Source organism: Misgurnus anguillicaudatus, chromosome 10, assembly GCF_027580225.2.
Source record: "Misgurnus anguillicaudatus chromosome 10, ASM2758022v2, whole genome shotgun sequence".
Lineage (NCBI taxonomy): Eukaryota > Metazoa > Chordata > Actinopteri > Cypriniformes > Cobitidae > Misgurnus > Misgurnus anguillicaudatus.
In genome coordinates, this window is record NC_073346.2 from 11194216 (window position 1) to 11219466 (window position 25251).

At 37.5% G+C, this 25251-nt stretch overlaps 1 protein-coding gene across 1 annotated transcript; it reads left to right on the forward strand.

Moving 5' to 3' along the window:
• Positions 1-2137: 2137 nt before the first annotated feature.
• Positions 2138-14287, forward strand: mal2 (mal, T cell differentiation protein 2). Its single transcript, XM_055209444.2, has 4 exons — positions 2138-2633; positions 4846-5016; positions 8883-9053; positions 13635-14287. The coding sequence occupies exons 1-4, from the start codon at positions 2511-2513 to the stop codon at positions 13704-13706; spliced, it is 537 nt and encodes a 178-aa protein (XP_055065419.1). The 5' UTR covers positions 2138-2510; the 3' UTR covers positions 13707-14287.
• Positions 14288-25251: the final 10964 nt, after the last annotated feature.

The window sequence follows — 25251 nt, forward strand, 5'->3', positions numbered from 1 at the left end:
TACAAAGTAGATGAGGAAAACCAGGACTCCGTGTACTACGCGCGTCCGCCATTGCTTGTTTACATTGCGTGAACGGTGGGCTGTAATATCAGAAATGGAGTTATTGCGTTCTGTAAAAAAGTGGGAGTGGCGTTTGTCGCATTTTGGGAAAAAAGGGAGAAAAGATGACAGAATAACACGGCGGATATTGGATTTTGCGTAAAATTAAGAATTTACTTTTAACTACTGACCTGATATAATACTGATTTTGGCAGTAACTCATTTTTTTCAAAAATGGCGTTTGTTGCGTTTTGGAACCAAACTCTTCAAATACAGTAACCTAGCAACGGAATAAACCATGCCTTATATCTCCGCATCAGAACATCATAGAGACATGGGGATTGGACCGTTTGACTTGTGACTCGGGGTGTAATCACTATTGGATGCAAATTTTCTCCCTAGCAACCAAATGCAGTACCCTAGCAACAAAATAAACAAAGCCTTATATCTTTGATTCGTGACTCGGAGTGTTTGATTCGTGACTCGGAGTGTAATCACTAGTGGATGCCAATTTTTTTCCCTAGCAACCAAATACAGTACCTTAGCAACCAAATAAACAAAGCCTTATATCTCCACACCAGAACATCGTAGAGACATGGGGGTTGGACCATTTGACTCGTGACTCACAGTGTAATCACTATTGAATGCAAATTTTCTCCCTAGCAACCAATTGCAGTAACCTAGCAACAAAATAAACAAAGCCTTATATCTCCGCATCAGAACATCATAGAGACATGTGGGTTGGACTGTTTGATTTGTGACTCAGAGTGTAATCACTAGTGGGTGCGAATTTTTCCCTAGCAACCAAATAGAGTACCCTAGCAACAGAATAAACAAAGCCTTATATCTCTGCATCAGAACATTGTAGAGACATGGCGGTTGGATCGTTTTACTTGTGGCTTGGGGTATCATATATTGTCCCCAGAATTTTGCCATGACAAGCACCACTTCACATTTTCTTCAAAAAGATCTAGTTATTATTATTATTATTATTATTATTATGTTATTATTATTAATGCACTAAAATCAAAACATTTTGGGATAGGATAGATTTTATTTCTTTATTTTATTAAACACATATTTTAGCTGTGTTTTTATTGACTGGGTCCCTTTTTTAATTGTCAACCACTCATTTATATCATTAAATAAATTCAAATATATCTAGTAGCTTGCACATTGTACTATATAAGGCTGTTGGAGAGACTACAGTACACCGAAGATGTGAGTCAGTACAAGGAAGTATACAAGTATGATTTGTTATCTTAAAAGATTAAAAGCATTGTTTAGTTCATAAGTACACACCACCACCATCTACAGTACATCATGGCATAAGCAGCAAACACTCTAAATACAAAATGCTGGGTTCTTTTTAACACACCGTTGGGATATGCTAGGTTATTAAATATAAAGCATTTTATTTTATGAAAGAAGAGTGTTCTGACATCACAGATTTGTCATATCCTCTTAATTCCATATATGGAAGGCAGGATAACATGAGGGCAATAAATACCTGATAAAATAATAATGGTTTTACTATGTTCTTCAAGCTGTGAAATGTTTGCAGGATGTGAACAAGTATGCAGCTATGCCTGTAAAAATACTTTATATTTTATTATTAAATGGCTTCATCCAATCAAATGCATCAGCATTCCACAAAGAGTCACTATTACTATAGGTAATAATTTATGAAAAATTATGTTTTTATAAAGTCTCTGCCCCACTTACTGTACATTACAGATGTTGTAGTGTTGTTCATTAGGATTCAAACACAAAGTCCATTTACAGACGCACAAATAGTTAGATTAGGATTATCTTCACTATAACTCATGTGGGCCGTTTAATGCTTTAATTGCCACCATAACAACATGCAGTAAAATACAGGTATGATTTCAAACCATACTTCTTTGCCTCCTTAAAATTCATTCCTTAACATAATATTTACACAAGTCTGTTGAACCCTAATCCACTACTAATGATTAACCAAAGTCCTGAATCTCTCCTGTTATATTATGTGCACAGCCAAATAAAAGAAAAGGCAGAGTGGTGGACAGGTGTAAAACAGAGGGGCACGATTTAAAAATCGTAGTCTTGTTAAAAAAATACTATTAGGTTTAATGGAAATTATGGGAATTGTAATGGTTTTAATGTGGATCTATACTTATATTGGTTCCTATTGGTGCGATGTTCTGGCCCAACTGACCCAAACTACATAAAATAAAATGTAATGATTTGAATAGTAAACGGCTAATATTTATAACTGGAAACCGTTAGAATTGGTATGCTGTTTTACTAGCAGTGAGACGGGGTCGGTGACATTCACGCTACATTAGTGTTTGGTTGTTGGGAGAGGGACTGAGGTGAAGGGAGTGGCCGTGCACCTGTCAGACCTGTTCCCGACACATGACTCCAGCGGGATTGTCCTGTACCACAGTCTTTTGTTCAGCTTGTGTTTGTGAATTTGAGAGAGGAGGATGGCGGAAGCAGCAGCAAACCCAGCCGCAGCCGCGACCTCCTTCCCAGCGCCAACCATCTCACTGCCGCGCGGTCTGGGAATATTGAGGACTTACTCCGGAGCTTTGATTTGTTTGGAGATTGTAAGTGTTTGTTTATAGTTGTTTGCTTTCGGTTACACATTCTTATCGTGGTTTGTCCTTCACAAGGGATCCTTTGTTTTCTGTGAGCAGTTAGACGCAAATAAGATGTAATAATATTGCAGGAAATTGAACTGCGTAATAGTGTGACGCATCGTATTTAATAGGCCTACGTTACTGTAATGCTACACAACTTGTATTTGTAACCAAATAGCAGAGATGTTCACAAGTCTCTGAGCTCGAGTCCGAGTCAAGTCTGAAGTCTTTGAGCTCGAGTCCAAGTCAAGTCTGAAGTCTTTAAGCTTGAGTCCAAGTCAAGTCTGAAGTCTCTGGGCTCGAGTCCAAGTCAAGTCTCAAGTCTCGTTGTAACAAATAAAACTCTAATAACAAATAAAGAAATTATAAACATTTATAAAAAAGAACAAAGTTGCACATTAAGTAAGGTCTAAAATTAGCATTAGGTACAGAAATTAAATTAAATGGATAATAACACTGTCTTTATTGTACAAATTAAATATTATTATTATATTTTTGAGCAATAGACGTGATTTTCTGTTTGTCTTGGGTTGTTTGATTAACATAAATGACACAGACTTAAGTAGGTTAATTGAGGTTACTGTCTCTTTTATTAAGAACAAATAAGCCCAGATTGGTTTCTGACTGGTTTCTTAAGACATAAACAAAAATGTTTTTATTAGAAAAAGAATACTGTGAGATCATTTTGTGTGTATGTGCCTTGTCAAGAAAAGAAAGATTTTATGTTGGCTTAACTTTTGAAACACTTCTCTCTGTATGTGCACTACTGAGGGCACTGAAACGCGTGTTCAAACACAGGCTTCACATAAAAACGTTACATTGTTTTTCATTGCTCTATTCAGCAAATGTATGTTAATGGACTACAGTATGACACAAAGTAGCGCAACTCTGGACCTGACTGGAGCTGGACACACTTAACCGCATGTGCGTACAGAAATCTGCTCAATTGAGCGCCTTTTTGCGGTTAAATTGTTTAACCATTTAAACAATTGCAAGCCTTAGAAACAAGTTAATGATAAACTTACCCTATTTAAATTGCATATTAATCCGTGAATCGCATGCGAGGCGAACCGCGGATCCGTCACAGCACTACCCAAAGCTTCAGATGAGTGGGACAGCAGCAGCCGGTGCATTCGATTCGCGGCCGCGCACGCGGAGCACATACGTCACGTGTCACGTCGTGGGCAGGTTGTAGGTAACGGAAGGAGGGGTATGACAGCGAGCTCATCAGACGTTTCCTAAAAATAAACATTGTTCACGAGTCGCGCGGCTCGAGTCTGAGTCGAGTCTGAAGTCTTTGAGGGTCGAGTCTCAAGTCGAGTCTGAAGTCACTGTTTGTGCGACTTAAGTCGCACTCGAGTCCGAGTCTCAAACTCGAGTCCCCATCTCTGCCAAATAGATATGAAAATACACTAACCAGTTGTTGTGTCAAGTAAAATATTTGAATTCAGTAATCCACCTGTTGCATGCACCAGCTGAAAAATACAATATGAATCATCATAGATGGACACTTTTAATGGATTAATGATTATAATGAGAATTGTAGGCTATTGGTTTTCATATAAACCACTTTATAGACATCTCTACTTGTAATATGGGTTTTATTGGTGGGATGGGAACCATAAAAACCATTAAATCCTACTGAAATAACACACTACACTAATTAATTTTGTAATGGTGTTGATGGTAAATGGTGTTATAATATTAGGCCTGAAAACTATTTGTGACCCAATCTGTGAAATCTTACTTTTTTGTGATTCACTGTTTACTACATCATCCTACATAATGTACAGAACATTCTGTGAAGATATAACCTCTACATCTTTAATATTGACTCAGTAAGGTCATGTAAAATATTGAAATTAATGTAAAATCAATGATTGAAATTAAACTTTGATGCTCTAAATCTCATCATTAGATTATGAAACTTTAACCTGGATTTCACAGACAGATTCACATATTGTTATTTTTTCATTTCCATTCATTTTATAAAATATTAGGATGTTTCTTTTCATATGGACAAGCCTAATCACTCAGTTAAATTAACCTAGAAAATGTCTACAACCAGCATTTTTTCAGTGTGTAGTTTGTTCTCCTGATTTTGAAGGTCATCTTGAACAAAGTCTTCCTGTATTAAACTAATAACCTGAATGAATTACAAATACCTTTCTTTCTGTAGGTGTTTGGAGGGTTGGTATGGATATTAATAGCGTCGACGAACGTCTCCGTGCCACTGCTGCAGGGATGGCCGATGTTTGTGTCTGTAACCATGTTCATCTGTTCGTCCGTATACCTCGCCCTCTTTATACTGGGCCTGGCTGACAAAATTAACACTGACTGGAATTTTATGGTAAGTACATGTTACCATACCGATCCATACTTCTCAGACATGCCTTAAATACACATTTCTTATTTTATATAGTTTTGTAGAAGTCTAGTATTTAGACACTTCTAAAGGAAAACACCACTGTTTTTCAATATATGATTATGTTCTTACCCCAACTTAGACTAATTAATACATGCCTATATTTTTTCAATGCGTGCAGTAAATCTTTGTACAGCGCGTCGTGAATGTGTTAGCATTTAGCCTAGCCCCATTCATTCCTTAGGATCCAAACAGGGATGAATTTAGAAGCCACCAAACACTTCCATGTTTTCCGTATTTAAAGACTGTTACATGAGTAGTTACACGAGAAAGAATTGTGACACAAAATAAACGTGGCAGATAAAAAATGAAAACTATATTTTATGGCAGAAGAGCACTTAGTTTGCAGGTGGTTTGTGGTCGGGGCGTGACAATCAAAGGGGCGGGCTGTACGTGTCATGATGAAAATTAAAATGTTTTTATTTAAAACACTCAAATAAAAATTAATTTTGAGGAAACTATGACAGAAAATGAACACATACTAGATTATTAATGAATTAAATGTTTTTACCTCTAATGGGAATAGCTGCGTGATGAAGTGAAACTAAAGGGTTAATAAACACAAACCGAAGCAGATGTTGTAGAACGTCTGGCGAACGATGGTAGATAGCGTGAAGATTGTAAAAATTATTATTTCCCACTATTAATTACATTATCTTAAAGGAGTGTAACTGCTGTAGCATATAAATATAATGCACATAAATAAAGTGAGCAAGAGCGCTCAACAATTATGTTGAATCAACAGGCACGTGCAACCTAGCTAGCAGGTTGCTCAAACAACAAAATCACCAGCTAACTTACTTTAAATTTGCAAGAACTATAGACTAATACAATAACCCAAATAAACCCAAAACATAAGTCCACTTACAGTTCTCACGGACATGCGTTTTATCAACTGGCTGTCCTCCAGATAGTTGATGGACCATTTTGTCAGTGTGGCGCGCGTGCACGCTCGTGGTGTGAAGCGCGTCCGTGCTATTCTCCGAGATGTTTTATCAGCTGGTTACTAGTTATCCTCCAGACAGTGACGGACCACGTCTTTCTCTCATTTGTCTGCGTGGTGCGCGTGCCCGCTCGCGGTGTGAAGCACGCCCGCGCTATTCTCCAAGATGCACTTGACGGCCTTTTGTGCAGTGAATTTTTTTTTTTTTTGGAAGACCTAGTTAAGGCGGTAGGGTTTTCCAGCTTAGGGGGGCCGCCCGAACTGCAAAGTGCTGCGGGAAACCTTGGCTCTTCCGCCATACAATATAGTTCTCACTTTTTGTTTTGTGCCACCATATTTACTTGTGTAACTAGTGGTAAGAACATAATAAAATATAGAAAAACGGTGGAGTTTTCCTTTAATCTTGTTCATGGTTGCATGGCATCTTGTCATACTGTTGTGGTGATGACATCATTAAAGCAGTAAGGCTTTTGGTTCAATCAGGCAATTTGTATTTTTGGGTGAGCCATATTTAAAAAGGTAAACAAAATACAAAGATCAACAGCAAACCTAAGGCTGAAATGATTTACAAAACAAAGTAATTCTGCTTAGTAAGTAATCTGTGCTGAGAAAACAGAAGATGGGCGAAAGAAAGAGGAATTTCAAGACCGGGCTGTTTTATAGACCCTGCGGTTCAGCCTCAGGCTTCAGTTTTACACAGCACACATTACATTAGCGAGATTTAAGCTAGGTACACACCGAGACAGCCGCAAGACTGGTTTCAAGTGTCACCTGGGTGTTTTTGTGTCTGTTCCTCACCGTTGGCTAAAGTGTCAGCGTCCTTTATTTGGCCAAATTAGCATGTCAAATTGGTAGCATGTCAAAATTTTTTTGTCAACAAGCGCTATACGTAGGGGTGAACACTGCCCCGCGTGAAGTCAACACACCTCACAACTCACTCAAAACTGCGAGAAGGCACGGGGTCAATAAGACATTGCAGAAATGAGAGATAGAGATAGCGCAAGAACTTCTAACATTATAGATGAGAATAAAGGTCTTAGACATCAAGTGCCCGGGTCAGAAAAACTGAAAAGAATACAAGAAAGTATGTATAGCCATAACTGATTGTATATATAGTTAAATAAAATAAATATACACTGTCAAAAATAAAGGTACAAAGCTGTTACCGGGGCAGTACCTTTTAAAAAGGTACAAATATGTATCTGTGAACTGCCAATATGTACCTATGTACTAATATGCACTCTTTGGGTACAAAGGTGTACTTTTTTGAAAGGGTACTGTCCCAGTGACAACTTTTGTACCTTTATTTTTGAGAGTGTATAGGTAATAAAATGCATGTTACCAGCAACAAATCAATTACCACCTAACTATAGTAATTGTATTTACTAGCTGCTGACCTAAGATTAGCATTGGGGAATATCTGTAGCTAATTTAAAAACATGTATATTTTGCAGATATGTTATGTATACCTTTTGTTGTAAATTGAGTCTTTTTGGGTATCTTATGCCTGGAATTAGTCAAGGAGGTTGTATTTTTGATTGATAACTTTTTTTTTTTGAAAGTTTGATCAATTGTGCATAATGAAATGTGCAATAAATGCATAGGGAATTAAAGGCGGAGTCCATGATGTTTGAAAGCCAATGTTGATATCTGAAATCACCTAAACAAACACGCCCCTACCCCAATAGAATCTGGACCTTCTGTTAATTTACCCGCCCCACACATACGCAACCCGGCATTTGATTTGATTTGATTGGCTATAAGTGTGTTTTGGCCCGTCTTCTTTTCCAAAGCGTTTTTCAAACATCGTGGACTCCGCCTTTAAGTATATTTATTATTAAAGTATTTTTCAGTAATGCAGATATTTAAAAATGAATTTTCAGTCAGAGGCTACAGTGCTCATAGTAACAAAGGTTTCTTCAAATGCGGTCACCCTAGGGCACTACATTGTGTTCATCCGGGCCTAGTCAGGGCAACTTCGGACCCAGACACAGCCAAAATGTGGGCAATGTGAGCCGACCTCACAGTTTGCACTACTTCTTTGGCGGGGGTTTGGTGTCCCTGCCCTTACAGTAGGTGTCAGTTCTCACTACTGTACTGCTGAGTCTACTGTATAACCATGATTAATGTTCATGGTTTACCACATGTACATATATACATAAACAATTTGTCAGCCTTGTTTAGTAAGGCTGTAGCTAATACTCAGTGCAGTGGTGTAAAAATAAATGTTTCTCCAGATCTCCAGGTTGATGAATGCCTTAGGAGGCGAAATGATGGGTTTGCACTCTTTAAAGGTGCTTCACGATGCCATAAAGAACCTTTAACATCAGAAAAACGCTTTCTGTTTCACAGCTATGAAAAACCTTTTTAGCACTTTTATTTTTAAGAGAGTGTGTAAGAAAAATATATTTATAGTTTAAACATTTAAACTTAACACTAAAGGCTTTTGGCACGTTGAATTTACATGTTTATAGTTCAAAACGTTAAAAAAATACACAAATCCATGACTTCACTTTAAAAGGCATCTATTAGCCCGCTGGGGTTCCATGGATTTTATTTATTTATTTATTTTTTATTTGGGTGTGCTTTTGGCAGCTTCACAAGATAATCTGGCATATTTTTAATAATATGTGTTAATTTGTGTTAAGCTGTAGAAATAAAGTCATATGTGACCCTGGACCACAACCTCCTTTAATATGTTTGCTACATTCTACTGGGTTTTAAACTTTTATGAATTTTTTTGCATTTTTGCACAGTTTTATTTGTTTGTAAAATCTATATTTTATTAATATAAAATCTTTAAATACACTGTTTAATTTGTTTTCCTTCACATTTTGTTTCATTGCAGGATATGTTCTACCATTTCATCGCTGTGCTGTGTTATTTTAGTGCCTTTTTGTTGGAGGCTACAGTCTCATCTGCGGGTGCATATGTAAACAGCACCTGTGTACGCAGACCCCGTGGAAATATAATCACATTTCTGGATTATCGACAATACAGTATTAATGTCGCTGCTGCGGTGAGTGGCTGATGCTCTCTTTCTTTTTTAATGTTGTTTATTACAGCCTACAAATCTATCAAATCATGTTTTTGTCTTGCAAATGCATTGATGTAATTTATCACTATGAAAAATTCAGCCAAAAAAAAGAAAAAAGTTTAAACAACTTAATCATACAAGTCAATTCAACCTACTAAGTTTAGAATTATGATAAATTGACATAAATTAACATAAAAATATATATTGATATGATATAATTTTTACAGTGAACATTAACATTAGCACATATGGTGTTTCCTCAACTGAATATTTTGTTGGAAAATCTGGGCATAATTTATCATAAAGATCATTTAATTGGTGTTAACTGAAAAATCATTTCTGGTTTAAAATGTATTTAGGATTTTACCATCATTTTTGCAAGTTGTTTCAAGCAGCTCTCATTAAAATAAGTCCATGCAGTCTTTATATGAATCATTATTTTATTCAGACAGGTGCATGTGAGAAGCTGTTTCTAGGAAAATGTTATTTCATATTTGCTTTTATGCCACAGTATTTTTTTATTGAATAAATGCACCTAGTGAATGAAAAAACATGAATAGAAATGCATGCTCCGTTTTCTTTGCATTCCTGTGGGGTGTCATTTATGTTTAAACAAACAGTGTCATGTTTTTTTTTGCTCTGTAAGCATATAGTAAATAACTGAATACAAAAGAGCCTTTGTAGTATTTAGTCGATGGCAAACTTCCGATGTTGGGTTAAGTTTGCAGATTGTCTATGATATTATTTCGCGTAACGGCATTTAGTGTTATGAATAACAGAAGGCGTGGTCCCTGCAAGCTATTGTGTGTATGGGAAAACCCACACACCCTACAATATAAAGCATTAATATAATGACTCTTATCAGGACAGTTTGGCCTCTTTTTGTCTTTTTTTTGTCTAACGTGCTGCAACAAGGCTATTGTAGATTGTTTGTAAATCACTGAACCAACAGGTTATAGACGATTTCAGATCACTCATTTATGTCTTTAGATGTGACTCTTGTTTTGTCAATGGGTGAAACACTCCTATTTAATTCCACTTTTTCAAGTTAGTGAAGATTAATGGGGCGGTTTCCCGGATAGGGCTTATCCTAGTCCCAGACTAAAATGCTTGTTTGAGCTGCCTTAATTTAAAAACATTTCACACTGACGTATTTTAACATATATCAGTGTCATTGTTTTGTCTCAGGATGCACACACATTTTGTTTTTTGTAAGGTATGTTTGTAAAAACTACTTAAATGTCCTAATATAACTATAAGGCCTAGTCCTGGATTAACCTAAACCCTGTCTGGGAAACCGCCCCATTGTGTCACACCACAAATAAGTCACCACTATTTATGTAAGCATTTATCTGGGATCTAAAGCAGAATAACCTTAGACTTTAGTTTACAGGATAATCATAATGCTTTAAGCAAATATCAGTTATTGTCAAAACAGTAAGCAGTGGGGTTTTTCTTGTAAAATCAAGTAAGGTTTGTAATATCATTGTCTGAGTTTTTGTTTTCTACACATGTATAGATGGTGATTTCTATTAACAAGCTCAAATAAGAATAGAAAACAAAATAATAATATAATTTTAAAAAAAAATTTGCCTTATGATTGTGTTGTGTGAGAAACAAACCAACATTTAAGTCTTAGCCTGCTTCACAATTCACCTACTTTGCTCTATGCCCTAAATTAAAAAGTATGTAAAAAAAATGTATCAGTAGTGTAACAGAGATGGGACATACTAAATCTAGTTTTGACTACTATTTAGGGATGGGAAAATTTCATATCAGGATTATAGTGACCAAAGTTATCACGGTTATCAATATTATCATGGTTTTGTTAAAATGAGATGGAAATGTTCAAAAAGAACTGATACACACAATGAAAACATTTTTTCAAAGTTTTATTTTTGAAAATCACAATTTAATATTTCATGTCCCTAAAATAATTTCTGTGGTAAAAAATAAATAAATCTGTCTAAGTTTACTGTGAATGAATACTTAAATTCTTGTGCAAAAAAACTATGTTGCATGTGCGCACGCAGTGCACCTGTGTCAAAGTGATTCTGGCTGGACAGGATTTACCATAGATATGTATAAAGGCTAGATGTCTCGCCCACGCTGCTGGCCAACTGAGTGGAACGTCCGCATTTGGCAGCCATCTTACCACAGGGCGCTCGCTCACTCGTAGCATTGAAATTTTAATGGTGCAGGTACTTTTAAATGACCATAACTTGCTTAATTTTCTACCGATTTTCAAACGGGTTGGTTTGTAATAAACGTCACAGATGTACATATGACACTGTATACTTAATGAATCATTTTCATGAATCATGAAACGGGTGCAGGGGCGTAGTGGGGGGATACGCACAACCGGCGCAACGTCATAGAATGTCTCTGAACAGGTTCACGCCCACTTTTGGGGGAAATCAGACTAGACCTTCCATTTACTTCCATTCAAAATAGCGGAACAAAGCAACCTGCGTACACAGCCGGCAGGTGTAAATAACTTATGAAATCACTCAGATTAAACATGTTGAGTAATTATCCATCCACCCTGCCTGCCATAGAGTGCGAAAGATACATTAACACATTTAATTTGGTCAATATAAAAACATGTCTCTTTCATTCTCCCAGCATCAAATTTGTGTAACAACGCTCCCTATTGGCCAGAGGTGTCTTACCCGGACATTTACTCGTACCTCATCGAGTCAACAGGGAAGCAAGTGAATGATTTTACTTCGTATTTGAAAGTTACTTCGTATTTATATATTATGTCTTTATATTTAGAGTACTGAGTGCACTTCTCCGTCGAGCCATACAACTAACTGGCTTAGCGATATTTCCAGCAGTCACTGGATGGCGTTGTTGCACAGATTTGACGCTGTGAGAATGAAAGGGACATGTTTTTATATTGACCAAATTAAATGTGTTAATGTATCTTTCGCGCTCTATGGCAGGCAGGGTGGACGGATAGATGCTCGACATGTTTGATCTGGGTGATTTCTTGAGTTATTTACGCCTGCCGGCTGTGTAAAAACGTTGCTTTGTTCCGCTATTTTGAATGGAAGTCAATGGAAGGGCTGCTTTTCTATCCCCCAAAAAGGGGCGGTGACGAAATTTACAGTCTAGTTCCCGGATGTGCCGGTAGTCCGTATGGGGGAGGTATCCCCCAATGATCAAATACGTCAGTTACAACACAGTAGATCAAATGAAAAATATGTAGAATTTGTTTATTTTGTAACAATCATTTTGTTCCTAATCAAATATGAGTTTGTCAAAATAAAGCATACACAAAAATACTCCCTCTCCTGGTGACGCACAACAAATGTGTCACATATTTACCAGAACAACGAGTGTGGTACTTGAATGGAAGAGTACGGGTAGCGTCAGCACCAAAAATAAAGAGAAGCGCTGCAGACTATAACTGCTGGTCAAAGAGGGATGTTAAAAAAAAGTTGAGAAGGAAGTATGAGAATATTGTGTAATAGCTAAGTACACTCCACATACTTTAGCTATCTTAGTAAACGTCATCCATTGCAATTTAGATATATCCAAAACAGCCGTCTGTGCTAGTTCATTTTTCAATAAAAATTATTTACATCTTTGTTTACAGTTGTTCAAGAGCTGATGTGTTTCCCTTTCAAAGAGATTAAAATAGATTAAGGTGGAATGTAAAAATCTTATTTAATAAATGTTCTCTTTCATACTTGTATATGTTGAATTTGTAATAAGTTAAAGCATGTTCATTTCGACGCATTTTAATCAAACAATATATTGATTAAAAAAATAACAGGCAGCATACCAATGTATCACCCCCCCAATGTTCAAACCAAATCTACGCCCTTGGCCAGATGACATCAAAGTACTTCATCAGCGATTCAAGAACTCACACGGTCTGATTGCTCTCGCGGTACTGTGATGTCATCCGCCTGTTGATACCTCGCTCGCCGCAAAAAGCGACAGGCGAATGCCGTCAAAGTACCGCGAGAGTGATTGGAAGAATCATATGGATAAGTCTAATATTACGCTTGTTTCAGATTAGCAAATTCTGCGCAGAATCGGTCACCGGCGATCGCCGCAAGGTGCATGCCGGTTAGAAACGTGTCCGAGGGCGGTCCGACTTGCTCTGATGTCACACTGACGTGTGCCAAAAAACTCTCGCGAAAGAGAGGCGGCCGCTCGTCGGATTCTGCAGTCGGGCGCAGTTGCTCTCCACCGACTGTGTTGACGAAAAGCATGATGGGATAAGACTCGCTGACTACACAGCTTAATGCTCATTGGCCCGGGAATGTCAGCTGATGACTTTTTAATTCTAAAAACTCCACTTCCTGTAGTAGTTTTAATATTTTTTTCAACTTGTTCTTGACTTATGACATTTATATTTTTTATGAATTCCTTTAAAAATCAACTACTTTGATGGGTCTTTTTTGTTAGAATTTGTTTATAAAAAAATAGAAATTAAGTCTCTTATGCATGTTGTTTAAATTTGTATTTTGTGTTTCCTGGAAGAAAAAAATATGTTTTGAATATTACATAAATTACAAAAATAACACTGTTGTTTTTCCTCCACAGATATTTGCATTTGTAGTGACTATTTGTTATGGCTGTAGCATGTTCATGGGCTTCAGGAGGTGGAGGAAGTGATCGGTGGATGTGTGAACTCTCATGGATGTTATCGTTCATCAGATGTACTGTTATAGACATTACTTAAAGTGATGTCAGTTCTCTGGTTTACCACAATGTCTCCAGGATCTTTATTCACATTAAAGTCAAGAGTCATTTAAAAACAAAACAGTACATTTTTTTGGGTTTTGGTTATTTGGAAAGAATTACATAATGAAAGTTTAAATTATTTCATATGTTTTATAAAGTTATGTGTAATCTTTCCTGGTGTTCAGGGAAGCTAAATAGTTCACTAAAAATTTTATTGTTCTGTTTTAGTACCTTTTCGTAATAGTTTTAATGCTCCAGGAGCCATTTATAGTATAAAAAAGAAAAATATAAATCTTTTACAATCTAATAACACCCAGACAAAAGCAATGTTTTGAAAATTTTAGGTAGATGCAACTGTGTATGGCATATATGCTATATTTAATAATATGTTTTTTCTTCATTTGTTTTATTGTTATATCTAACCATTTGCTGTCTAGTGTTTATACAGAGTTGGTATTATATAGCATATAAATAATGTATAGCTTAATAAACCATACATTTTTTTCCTAAAAGTCTGTGTGACGTCATTGAAATCTTGTTTTCTTAGGGAAATAATGTGTATTAACCACAAGAGGGCACACTTTGCATGAATTGCTAATGTAATGCAAGTAACTCCTTTCTAATGGTAATGTTGGCTGCTTTTGTCTATGAAGCATGGTAAGTTTACAGTGTAGGTCAGTCCAAAATGCCAAGTCAGTTATGTCAATCTTAAGTGTATTGCACTAAAAGAAAAAAGTGCTTAAAATGGTTCCTAGCTGTCACTGGGGTGGTACCCCTTAAAAAAAATTATAAATAATTATAACTAATTAATACTTTTTGAGGCTTTTTCTAGTGTTAGTGTAGCGATAATCATTTATTTAGATCTTGAGTTTAAATGACTTTATTAATTGTGTGTTTAAAGTGTTTGTGTCTTTTCCCACATGTGTCAAACCTCTGACCCTAACAGTGTGCTGTCAGATCTGACACATCGCGGCTCCTTCAACCTCTTTGTGTCCCTTTTCCCTCAGAACTGGAATCTTTGACAGAAATAGTGCAATTTCAGACAACAAAGGATTATTTTACATGATGGTTTTAATTGTGAGGTGCCAACAGGGGTTGAATTTCGTTGAAGTGATAATTTTACTACAGTGAGAATCTGTTTTTGAAGGGAAATTGTCTAATGCATATACATTCAGCAGACACTTTTATCCAAAACATTACAAGATATATATTTTTATATCAGTGCAGGTATATATGTTCCTTGCACTGTCTGAAAAAATGTACTTAAGCTGTCACTGGGACAGAACCTTTCAAAATGTACAATTTTGGTACAAAATTTTACCTTAGTTTCAGGTATCAGTATACCTCTGAAGCAGGGGTTTTCAAACCTGTCCTGGAGGACCACTAGTACTGCACAATTTGCATGTGTCCCTCATTAGACACACCTGGTTTAAATCTTCAGCTCATTAGTAGAGACTGCAAAACCTGAACTGGGTGTGTCACAAAAGGGAAACGTGCAAAATGTTTGAAAACCCCTGCTCTAAAGTACCAATACATTATGTACCTATGTGGTACCAATGCATCTTATAGGTACAAAACTGTACTTTTTGAAAAGGTAACACCCTCGTGAAAACTTTTGTACCTCTCTTGTACCTTTTTTCTGAGAGTGTGGGTTTATGACATTTTATTCTGCTAATGCAATGCTGTACCACTGAGTTATACAGGAGCACAAATATAAAATTGTCATTTCTTATTTTGTGTAGCCTTTGCTTTTTAATAAATGCAGGAAATATCCCGTTAAAATGTATTGACTTCCCCAAATCATTTCTAAAATTAAGTTCTTCCAAAGATTATAATTCAATTTACTTATGCTGTTGACATGTTACATCCAAAAAGTTTTTACATTAACAGATCTTTCCTCACCTTTCATCAATTTTAAGGATATATTTTCTTAAAATTGGAATGCCTTAATGTTCATACACTGTAAACTCAAATGCTGTCTTTACATGACCAATCAGGTAAATATTACTTAAAGTTAATAAATCCTAGTTCGCTAAACTTTTTGACTACAAAATGCACACTAAAATAAACAACTTGTAAAATTTACTTTAAGAAATCTAACAATTTGCACAAACTTTAAATAAAATTTACTGCTTTTTTAAGTACAACTTACCTACCAAAATCAAATAAAATCTACTTAATAATACATGAAACATTTGTTAAATAATTAAGTAAATGTCACTTAATTATTTTAATTTTAGAAGCTGGATTTATTTTAATCGTTTAGTGAAAGTCTATTACTTTTTTTTGAATATTGAAGCATTGCTGTCCTAAAAATATTAAATAAATGTTATTTCCTGTTGTAGTGTAGATTGTATTAACTGTTTATTATTTTCTTTAACATATTTGTATGGACTTAGTTACTCTTAGTGTTGTAAATGGCATTATAACACAATTAAATAAACTTGATTCTCCACATAAAACACACATAAACCAGCGTTTTTGACATGAATGGTCAGTTCTGTGGAGAAAAATACAATAAAATGTTATGAACAGGGTTCATGTAAGTAAACAATGATGACTTCACAAAATTATAATTTACAACAAAACAACATTAACTACTTAAATATTTGTTAACAAAATGTCATGAAGGTTTAAGTTCTTATATTATTAAAGTTCTTATCAGTTCTTATTCTGTGAAAAAGCTTAAATAATCAAAATATTCACATTAACATGTGCTGATCATTTCACTTAAATCTATTAGTTTAATGGATTTTATACGCTTAAGTCAAATGAACTCAGATTTTATTATTTTAGGACTATGTGCAGTGACTAAAACAGTATAATAATACAAGAAAATACATAATACGACTTATTCCCACACAGTTCATTTTGTACATGAATTATGTGTAACCTATTTATTATCATTTTACTTAGGAAAATCTAGTTCTCAATACATGTTAATAATACTATGTAGAAATTGGGTTAATCTAATATATTAACTACATCAAAAAGTTTTTTTTCTGTGCATAAGCTTAAAAAATACAAGTGTAATAAATTTAAAATTATAAGTACAAAGTACTGTGATGAATACCCATAATGCCTTGCACCTGAATATTTGGATAATTAATGGTTGGTCAAAGAATAAGAACTAATGGGGCACTTAAATTGTTCTAAACAAGATGTTGTGGAGGTTTACTCTCTTAATATTGTTGATGTTTTTCGTAGTTTTCTGTGAAGTCACCATTTAGGTGATCATTATTTGCTTTGGTATACATGGACGCAGTTCAACACATCTTCCCGACAACAATGTGCATGTCATCAGTGCATTAGCGCTTGATAATCATACATTTTCATGTGCATTTTCGTGGGAATGTTTATTCAATGATAAAGTCAATAGAGTTTAATGAAATGATATCCAATAGTAGGCTATGCTATAAGTACCAACTTAAGTGAACTGACAAATCTTAAGTACAGTCTACATGACCAATGAATAAATCAAATTTAAGTATTCAAGTTTTTAGGATACCCTATTACACAATGAAGTTAAACATCGTTCAATTTAGCAAACTGAGTTATCATAACTTAAGATTATTTTGCAAATACACAACTACAAAGTAAAAAGATTAATAAAGTAATAAAATAATGTTTTGTTAGGACTGTTGGTCATTTCTTAATGATGTTTTTGGCAGCATAGTAGACATTTCTCAGCGTCCACCATCCGGGACTGAACAGCTGAGAGTTTTGGTAATTCTGGCATCTGGCAAACTCTTCATTCTTAGTCACCAAAAGTATGAATATTCAAACATCAGATGTGTGCTGATATTACGATTGAGATTATCCATCTTAACGATTATGTTGTTGTAACAGATTTCCGTTCCATAAAACAATCGTAGTTTTAGCTTTAAGCATTCCATTCCCACAGGGAGTCACCTCCAAAAACAAAGGCTGGATCCTTGTGTTGTTTGCTTTCGCAAGCCATGTAAAATCGCCAAGAACATCTGTGGCTATTCTGGCCTTCAGCAGTCACAATAAATCTAAAATCTCTTCTTGAAAAACTCATCCTGTCTTTCCAAAATGGAAAATTGGTAAAGAGGTTGTATTTAAATTGTACTATGAACTGTGATCCTCAAAAACCACGGTGTGGGGAATGTTTCCTCAGTGAGGTCAATCTTCCAGGTTTGGTTCCATAGAGTAAAATGCATTCAAACATTTGTGGCTATTTTCATTGTTCTGGTGTGACATTCTATAAGCGTCTCTGTGCTTGATCTTCAGTCGGCAGAAACAGCTCCTGACCTTTAACTACCATCATCCAAGACCAACATACGAATTGGGTGCGTCACAGCACATGTTTGGCCTACTCAAACACAAAGAGATGCCTTTACAAGGTCAAGAAGCTACGTCTACAAAGAGACAAAAAAAAATAGATTCACACAAAAGTGGATCTTCAGAAATGTCAAAGGACTATGATGACGTCCTGAGAGTTACTTCAAAGACGAATACTCACTAAATCAAATGTGTCATTGAAAAATCCTACAGTATATAAGATGGGACTATTTCAATCCAACTCAACAATGAAAATGTTGATATGGTATCTAAACCCTGTTCACCAGTAATTGTATGATGTTAAGATTCATCTTTTACATTAAGGACAATAAAGAGACTTTTACGCAATTATTACAATAGATACAAACATTTAGTGATGCTTAAAAAGTCAGGTGTATGTTAACTGGTGTAAATTGGCATTGTTTAATATAAATTTGTTATTTTTTCATTTAGTAATGTCCTTCAGAAGCTTTAAAAATACATACATGTTTCCTTAAAGACAAAATAACAAATTACACCAATTATCTGTAATGATACAATACTGAAACGGAAGCAGTTGCAGGATAACTCAGAGATTTATTTAAACACAGATGATATAGCACACAGAATATGACACAATGACTCAGTCATACTCAGTTGGTGGCAATGGTGACGAGGAACTACGGTGGTGAGGTGGTGTAAGATGTAGCTGGTGGCATTGGTGGAGTGAAGATCAGGGTAAATCCAAACTGATGATGGGAACATCCACAAGAAGACGAACACACAACAACAATAATCCAACTTGGAGACACTGTAATCCAATACACACGAGAGACCAACAAAGAGTGAGGATCTGGCGAGGAACAGAGCGTGAGTTGAGTATATATATGGAGTGGATTTAATGAAGATCAGCTGGAGCGAGACAATCAACACACAGGTGGCATAGATCAGTCTGATGAGCACATGGCTGGAAGATGAGTAAACACACATACACTCAAACACATGACACGGAGGAAACAATGGATCTTCTACTGTGACAGTACCCCCTCCCCTAGGATGTCACTTGACGTTCCCAGCCTGCATTACCTGCTGATTGTGATCATCAATGAGGCTGTGATCCATTATGTCCCGAGCAGGAACCCAACTTCTCTCCTCCGGACCGTAACCTTCCCAATCCACCAAGTACTGAAATTTGCGTCCCCTCCGTCTAGAGTCCAGAATACGGTTAACCGAATAAGTAGGTTCCCCATCTATGAGACGAGGCGGGGGGGATCGGCTTTAGCCTTGGTGCGCGACCTTGCCTGGAATAGAGCTTCTCGAGCTCTGGTCCAGGTTCAGTGACACCTCTGGACTAATGCATGCGTGGAGGGGACCGAGACCTTGGATTCCAGACTGGGAAAATTAGGGGGTTGGTAACCTAAACTACACTTAAATGGTGATAGGCCGTAGATGACACTGGCAATGAATTGTGTGCGTACTCCACCATAGAGAGATGTTGGCTCCAGGACAAGGGACACCCTTTCCACATCTTAGTTGGCTCACTCGGTTTGACCATTGCTCTGGGGGTGGAACCCAGACGAAAGACTGACAGTCGCCCCTAGCAACTTGCAAAATTCTCGCCAAAATTTGGATACGAATTGTCGGGAGGCCATGTATTCGGAAGACGTGGTCTATGACAGTTACCGCTGTCTCCTTGGCTGAAGGCAATTTGGGCAAGGGAATAAAATGGGTCACCTTCGAGAACCGGTCCTCTACGGTTAAAATCACCGTATTACCCTGGGAGGGTGGTAATAAAATCTAGTGCGATGTGGGACCAGGGTCTCGAAGGGATTGGCAGTGGTAGAAGTAACCCGTCCGGAGGACGATTGGAAGTCTTACCAGTGGCACAAACCGAGAAAGCCAAGACAAAATCGTGGATGTCGCAAGCCATTCCTGGCCACCAGAATCGTTGCTTGACTAAAAATTTAGTGCGGCTGACCCCTGGATGACAAGCCACACTGGAGCAATGACCCCACTGATGGACGTTGGACCGCAACTCTTCCGGCACAAATAAACGGTTCAGTGGGCAACGGGCCAGGGGCGTTACACCTTCTAAGGCTGTCAAAACCTTTGACTTGACCGGAAGGTCTGAGCGTGGAGACAATTATGGTCTCTGGCAAAATACGCTCGGGAGTAGATGTGCGATCGGGACGCTCAAAAAGTTGAGACAAACCATCGGGTTTGGTGTTTTTAGAACCTGGACGGTAGGAGAGTGTAAAATCGAAACGGCCGAAAAAAGACCCCAACGAGCCTGCCTGGAATTGAGTCTTTTGGCAGTTCTAATGTCTTCGAGATTCTTGTGGTCGGTCCAAACTATAAAAGGTACACCCGAACCTTCTAGCCAGTGACGCCATTCCTCCAATGCAAGTTTGACCGCCAATAACTCTCTATTGCCAATGTCATAATTCGTTTCCGCAGGAGATAGTCGGTGAGAAAAGAACGCGCAAGGATGAACCTTTCTGTTTGAGGATGTGCGCTGGGAAAGAACTGCTCCTACCCCCACCTCTGATGCATCGACCTCCACAATGGACTGACGTGAACGATCAGGGGTAACGAGAATGGGAGCTGAAACGAAGCAGCTGTTGAGTTTGGCAAACGCAGCCTCGGCTGCCTCTGACCACCAAAACGTAGTACTAGGGGAGGTCAAGGCGGTCAGAGGCACGGCTAGTTGGCTGAAATTGCGAATGAAACGCCATTCTGGGGATGGCCAATCTACCACAGCCTTAACCTTGTCAGGATTCATGCGGACACCCTTAGGCCAAATGATGTGTCCTAGAAAAGAAACAGACTGTGCATGAAAAACAAATTTTTCCACCTTGACAAAAAGCCCATTCTCTAGCAACCACAGAAACACTCGTCGTACGTGTTGCAAATGTTCCTGGAGAGACGAAGAAAAAATCAATATGTCATCCAGGTAGACATTTATGAACTGATCTACCATGTCTCGCAACACGTCATTAACGTGGGCGAGTTCGTTAGCCCAAAGGGCATGACGCAGTACTCAAAATGGCCTCTAGGGGTGTTAAATGCAGTTTTCCATTCGTCCCCCTCCCTGATGCGGACCAAATGATAAGCATTACGTATGTCCAATTTAGTGAAGACGGACGCTCCCTGCCACCTCTCGAAGGTTGAAGACATTAACGGTAAAGGATAGGTATTCTTTATCGTTATGTTGTTCAACCCTCGGTAGTCAATACAAGGCCGCAAGGATCCGTCCTTCTTCCCCACAAAAAGAACCCCACCCCCACTGGAGAACAGGAAGGACGGATGAACCCCGTTGCTAGAGAATCAGAAATGTATTTCTCCATGGCCTCCATCTCCGGAACAGACAGAGAGTATAATTTGCCCTTAGGCGGAACCGTACCTGGTAATAAATCTATAGCACAGTCATAGGGACTGTGAGGAGGGAGAGTATCAACCCGAGACTTACTGAACACCTCCTCCAGGTCGTGGTACTCCGCGGGCACGTTAGATAAATCCACTGCTTCCCCCTGAAACACAGACTCAGAAATAGTTAAACAGGCAGAGAAAAGACAAGACTTATGACCCTCCTCGCTCCAGCTGGTAATGGAACCAAGACCCCAGTCCACTTTAGGGTTGTGCATATGTAGCCATGTGTGTCCGAGGACTATGGGAGAAAGTGGAGAGTCTGTGATGTAAAAAGAAATCAGTTTGTTGTGATTACCAGACGTGAGTAGGGAAACGGGTTCAGTAATGTGAGTGATGGTAGGAAGTTTATGTCCATTAAGAGCAAGCGGAGCAATCTGGTGAGTGAGAGGAGTGAATGGAATCTGGAGCTTACTAGCGAAAGTGCGGTCCATGAAGTTCCCCTCGGCTCTGGACTCCAGAAGGGTGTGATGGGAGTGAGTAGACCACCGTAGTTTCACCGGGAGGAGTGTCGAGGTGGATGAGGTCTTCACGGCAGAGATCCCGCCCGATAGTAGCCTCAGTTTTACTATCAGGCTGGGTCTTTTACCGGACACCGACAACCGGACAACGCCGTCCCCCAGAGGGCAGCCTTGCCCGTCAGCAAGGAAAGAACGAAGGCCACCTTTGTTTCTTCGTGGTTGAATGTTCTCGGCTGTTGGACGAAATGGAGAGAACAGCGTGACAGAAACGCACAACAGAAACTGGGCTCACCAACATAATTGTCCAGAATGGGCAGACGAGGCTCTGACTGGAAATTGCCCCCTGGAGGTGAAGATGGTGGGTGGCGCAGTGGGTGGCGGTAGATGTTGCGCTCGTTGGGCGAGCTCAGACACCTTTGTCACCATTGCTTGGACGCCCTTCCTCATCTCCTCGATGACCTTGTCTTGCCGATCCATTCTTTGCATGGTTGTAGAAAATCCTCGAGAGAAGATGAGGGTTGGTCTCCTGCTGCTTCCATGTTTGGCCAGATCCTTCTGTAATGATACAATACTGAAACGGAAGCAGTTGCAGGATAACTCAGAGATTTATTTAAACACAGATGACATAGCGCACAAAATATGACACAATGACTCAGTCCAGTTGGTGGCAATGGTGACGAGGAACTACGGTGGTGAGTTGGTGTAAGATGTAGCTGGTGGCGTTGGTGGAGTAAAGATCAGAGGGGTAAATCCAAACTGATGACGGGAACATCCACACGAAGACGAACAAACAACAACAACAACAACAACAACTAGTGATGTTACATTTGAAGCGAGGCTTCGGAGCTTGTGTCGAGCAAAAGTGGGCGTGCCAGATGAAGCTTTGATTTTAAGCTTGTGTTGGTAACGTTATAATCACGTGATCAATGACAAACGAAGCTTAACTTTCTGCTCAGTCACGTGCGTGCTTCGCTTTGCGTGTAAGAAGGTTCGAACCCTAGAGGTTTTTGATGAGTTATTTGCCTTATTCACATCTTGGTCCCACATAATACTGTATATATAGTATTGTATTTACTTATACTTGTGTGCGCGTCTGTTATTATGTGTGTGTGAACATTATTCTGTACAATACAGTATTGAATCATATGAATATTAACTCATACTGGAATTTATTGCCACACTTTAATGAGTAAATACATTTATTATATTGACCATTCACACACATGTTGTCTAAGCTTTATTTGTACACATAATATTAATATTCACCTGAATTTCATCAGCTTGTTGCTTCATTGACAGAGCTTTTTCCAGAAGCAACTGCTATATGTTTTATTAACCAAAAGATGGCGCTGTTTTCGACACCCTTGTTGAGGCTTCGAATCATGGTTCGAAACAGTAAGAGAAGTATCGGTGCTTCATTCGAAGCTTCATTTCCCCATCACTAACAACGACAACAACAACAACTCAGAGACACGGTAATCTATTACACACAAGAGAGCAACAAAGAGCGAGGATCTGGCGAGGAACAGAGAGTAAGGTGAGTATATGGAGTGGATGTAATGATGATCAGCTGGAGCGAGTCAATCAACACACAGGTGCCATAGATCAGTCTGATGAGCACATGGCCGGAGGGTGAGTAATCTCATTAGATTAATTTTAAGGTAAACTGTTTCAGATATATCAGTTTGCAACTGTTTGCAAAAAAATAATCAAGGAACCCCACATGGCAAAAAAATTAATTTCTTTGGCCAAAAGTATGTTTTAAATATATGCTAAATACATTTTGTAGAAAGTAAAGCTTAATTAAATATATATTTTTTAAATTTGAAAATAGGTTTTAACCTTCATATTAACATATATTTCAAAATGTATTTCAGGGGCAACATAATTTTTTTAATTTTATAACCCATTCAACAAAAAATATATTTTCCTTGCCAAAATATAAAAGTTTGTATAAAATGTATAAAGGATAAGTATTAAATGTATAAGTATGTATAAAATATGCAATAATAAATTTGTGCAATTGAAAATATATTTAATTTTAATATTTTCAAACCTGTTTACAGGTTTGTAATATACAAAGTTTTTCTTTGAATGCAACATAAATATAAATGCTTTAAAATATATTTATTTTGAAAATATATTTCAAAAATATATACTGGTGAAGAAATACATTTTTTAAACATATTTCAAAATATATTTCAATACATATATTTTTGGGCCATTTTTGTATATTTTAAATATACAAAATATACATATTTTAAATAATATTTTACTACTGGACTACTGCACTCATATGATTGGGCCTGCAGAAAGAAGACATGATTGTAACACACATGTGCTAAATACCAAGTCTGATTTACAAAGTACATGGAAAATTCATGGATGGATCTAATCTTTCTCCATCACACAAAATCAACATCTGTCACTAGTGACAGAAAGTAAATCTGCGAGTAAAACGTTCAGTAAAGATGTGTAAAGAAAATCTGGAATTTAGATGGAATCTGCTGTTGTCATTCATTTCATCTAGGGCTCTTTACCAAACCTGGCTGGAGATAAATGTACTGTAGTGTAAATACTACTACACTACAGTCTCTGTAAAGTTGCAGGGCTCTGCACTTTCTAACGTGTCTTTATGTTGCACACAACATCGCTCCACGCTCTGGTGATCCAGTTATCTTAATCGGCTAAACTGTCAGAAAAAAATGGTCACTAGCTGACACGGGGGCAGTACCCTTTAATTTAGCTATGTACCTCTGAGGTAATAATATGAACTTTATAGGTGCAAAGTTGTACTTTTTGAAAAGTACCGCCCCAACTATAGGGACCATTTTTTGACAGTGTATGCAGAAACTGCTCAAATACATCAAATTTATGGATATATGCTGGCGAAATAACATTGATCTTTATGTATACTTTAATTATCAAAAGAAATTGTACATAAACTTTTGTTTACTGCTTGCTTTCACTGATTTTTGTGATTAGGCTGCAATCTAAGGCAGTTTACATAAAAATAAGGTATAGGCTACAGTAAAGGTTTACCATGCACTAGCACAAACCTAGCATCTCCTGATCTACACAGCATCTAAAAATTCTTGCAATCTTTAAATTCTTGCAGTTGTCTTTCCAGCAAGGATCCAAACAGACTTGATGTAAACAAATGTTGCCTTTCAAGACTTTTTTATAAGCATCTAAATAAAGTATTTTATCAAGATTTTTCAACATCAGGAGGTCTTGGTATAGTATATACTACAGATTTATGTGAATACAAATGTGCAGAAAATGTAGAAGGATAAAGGCATGGT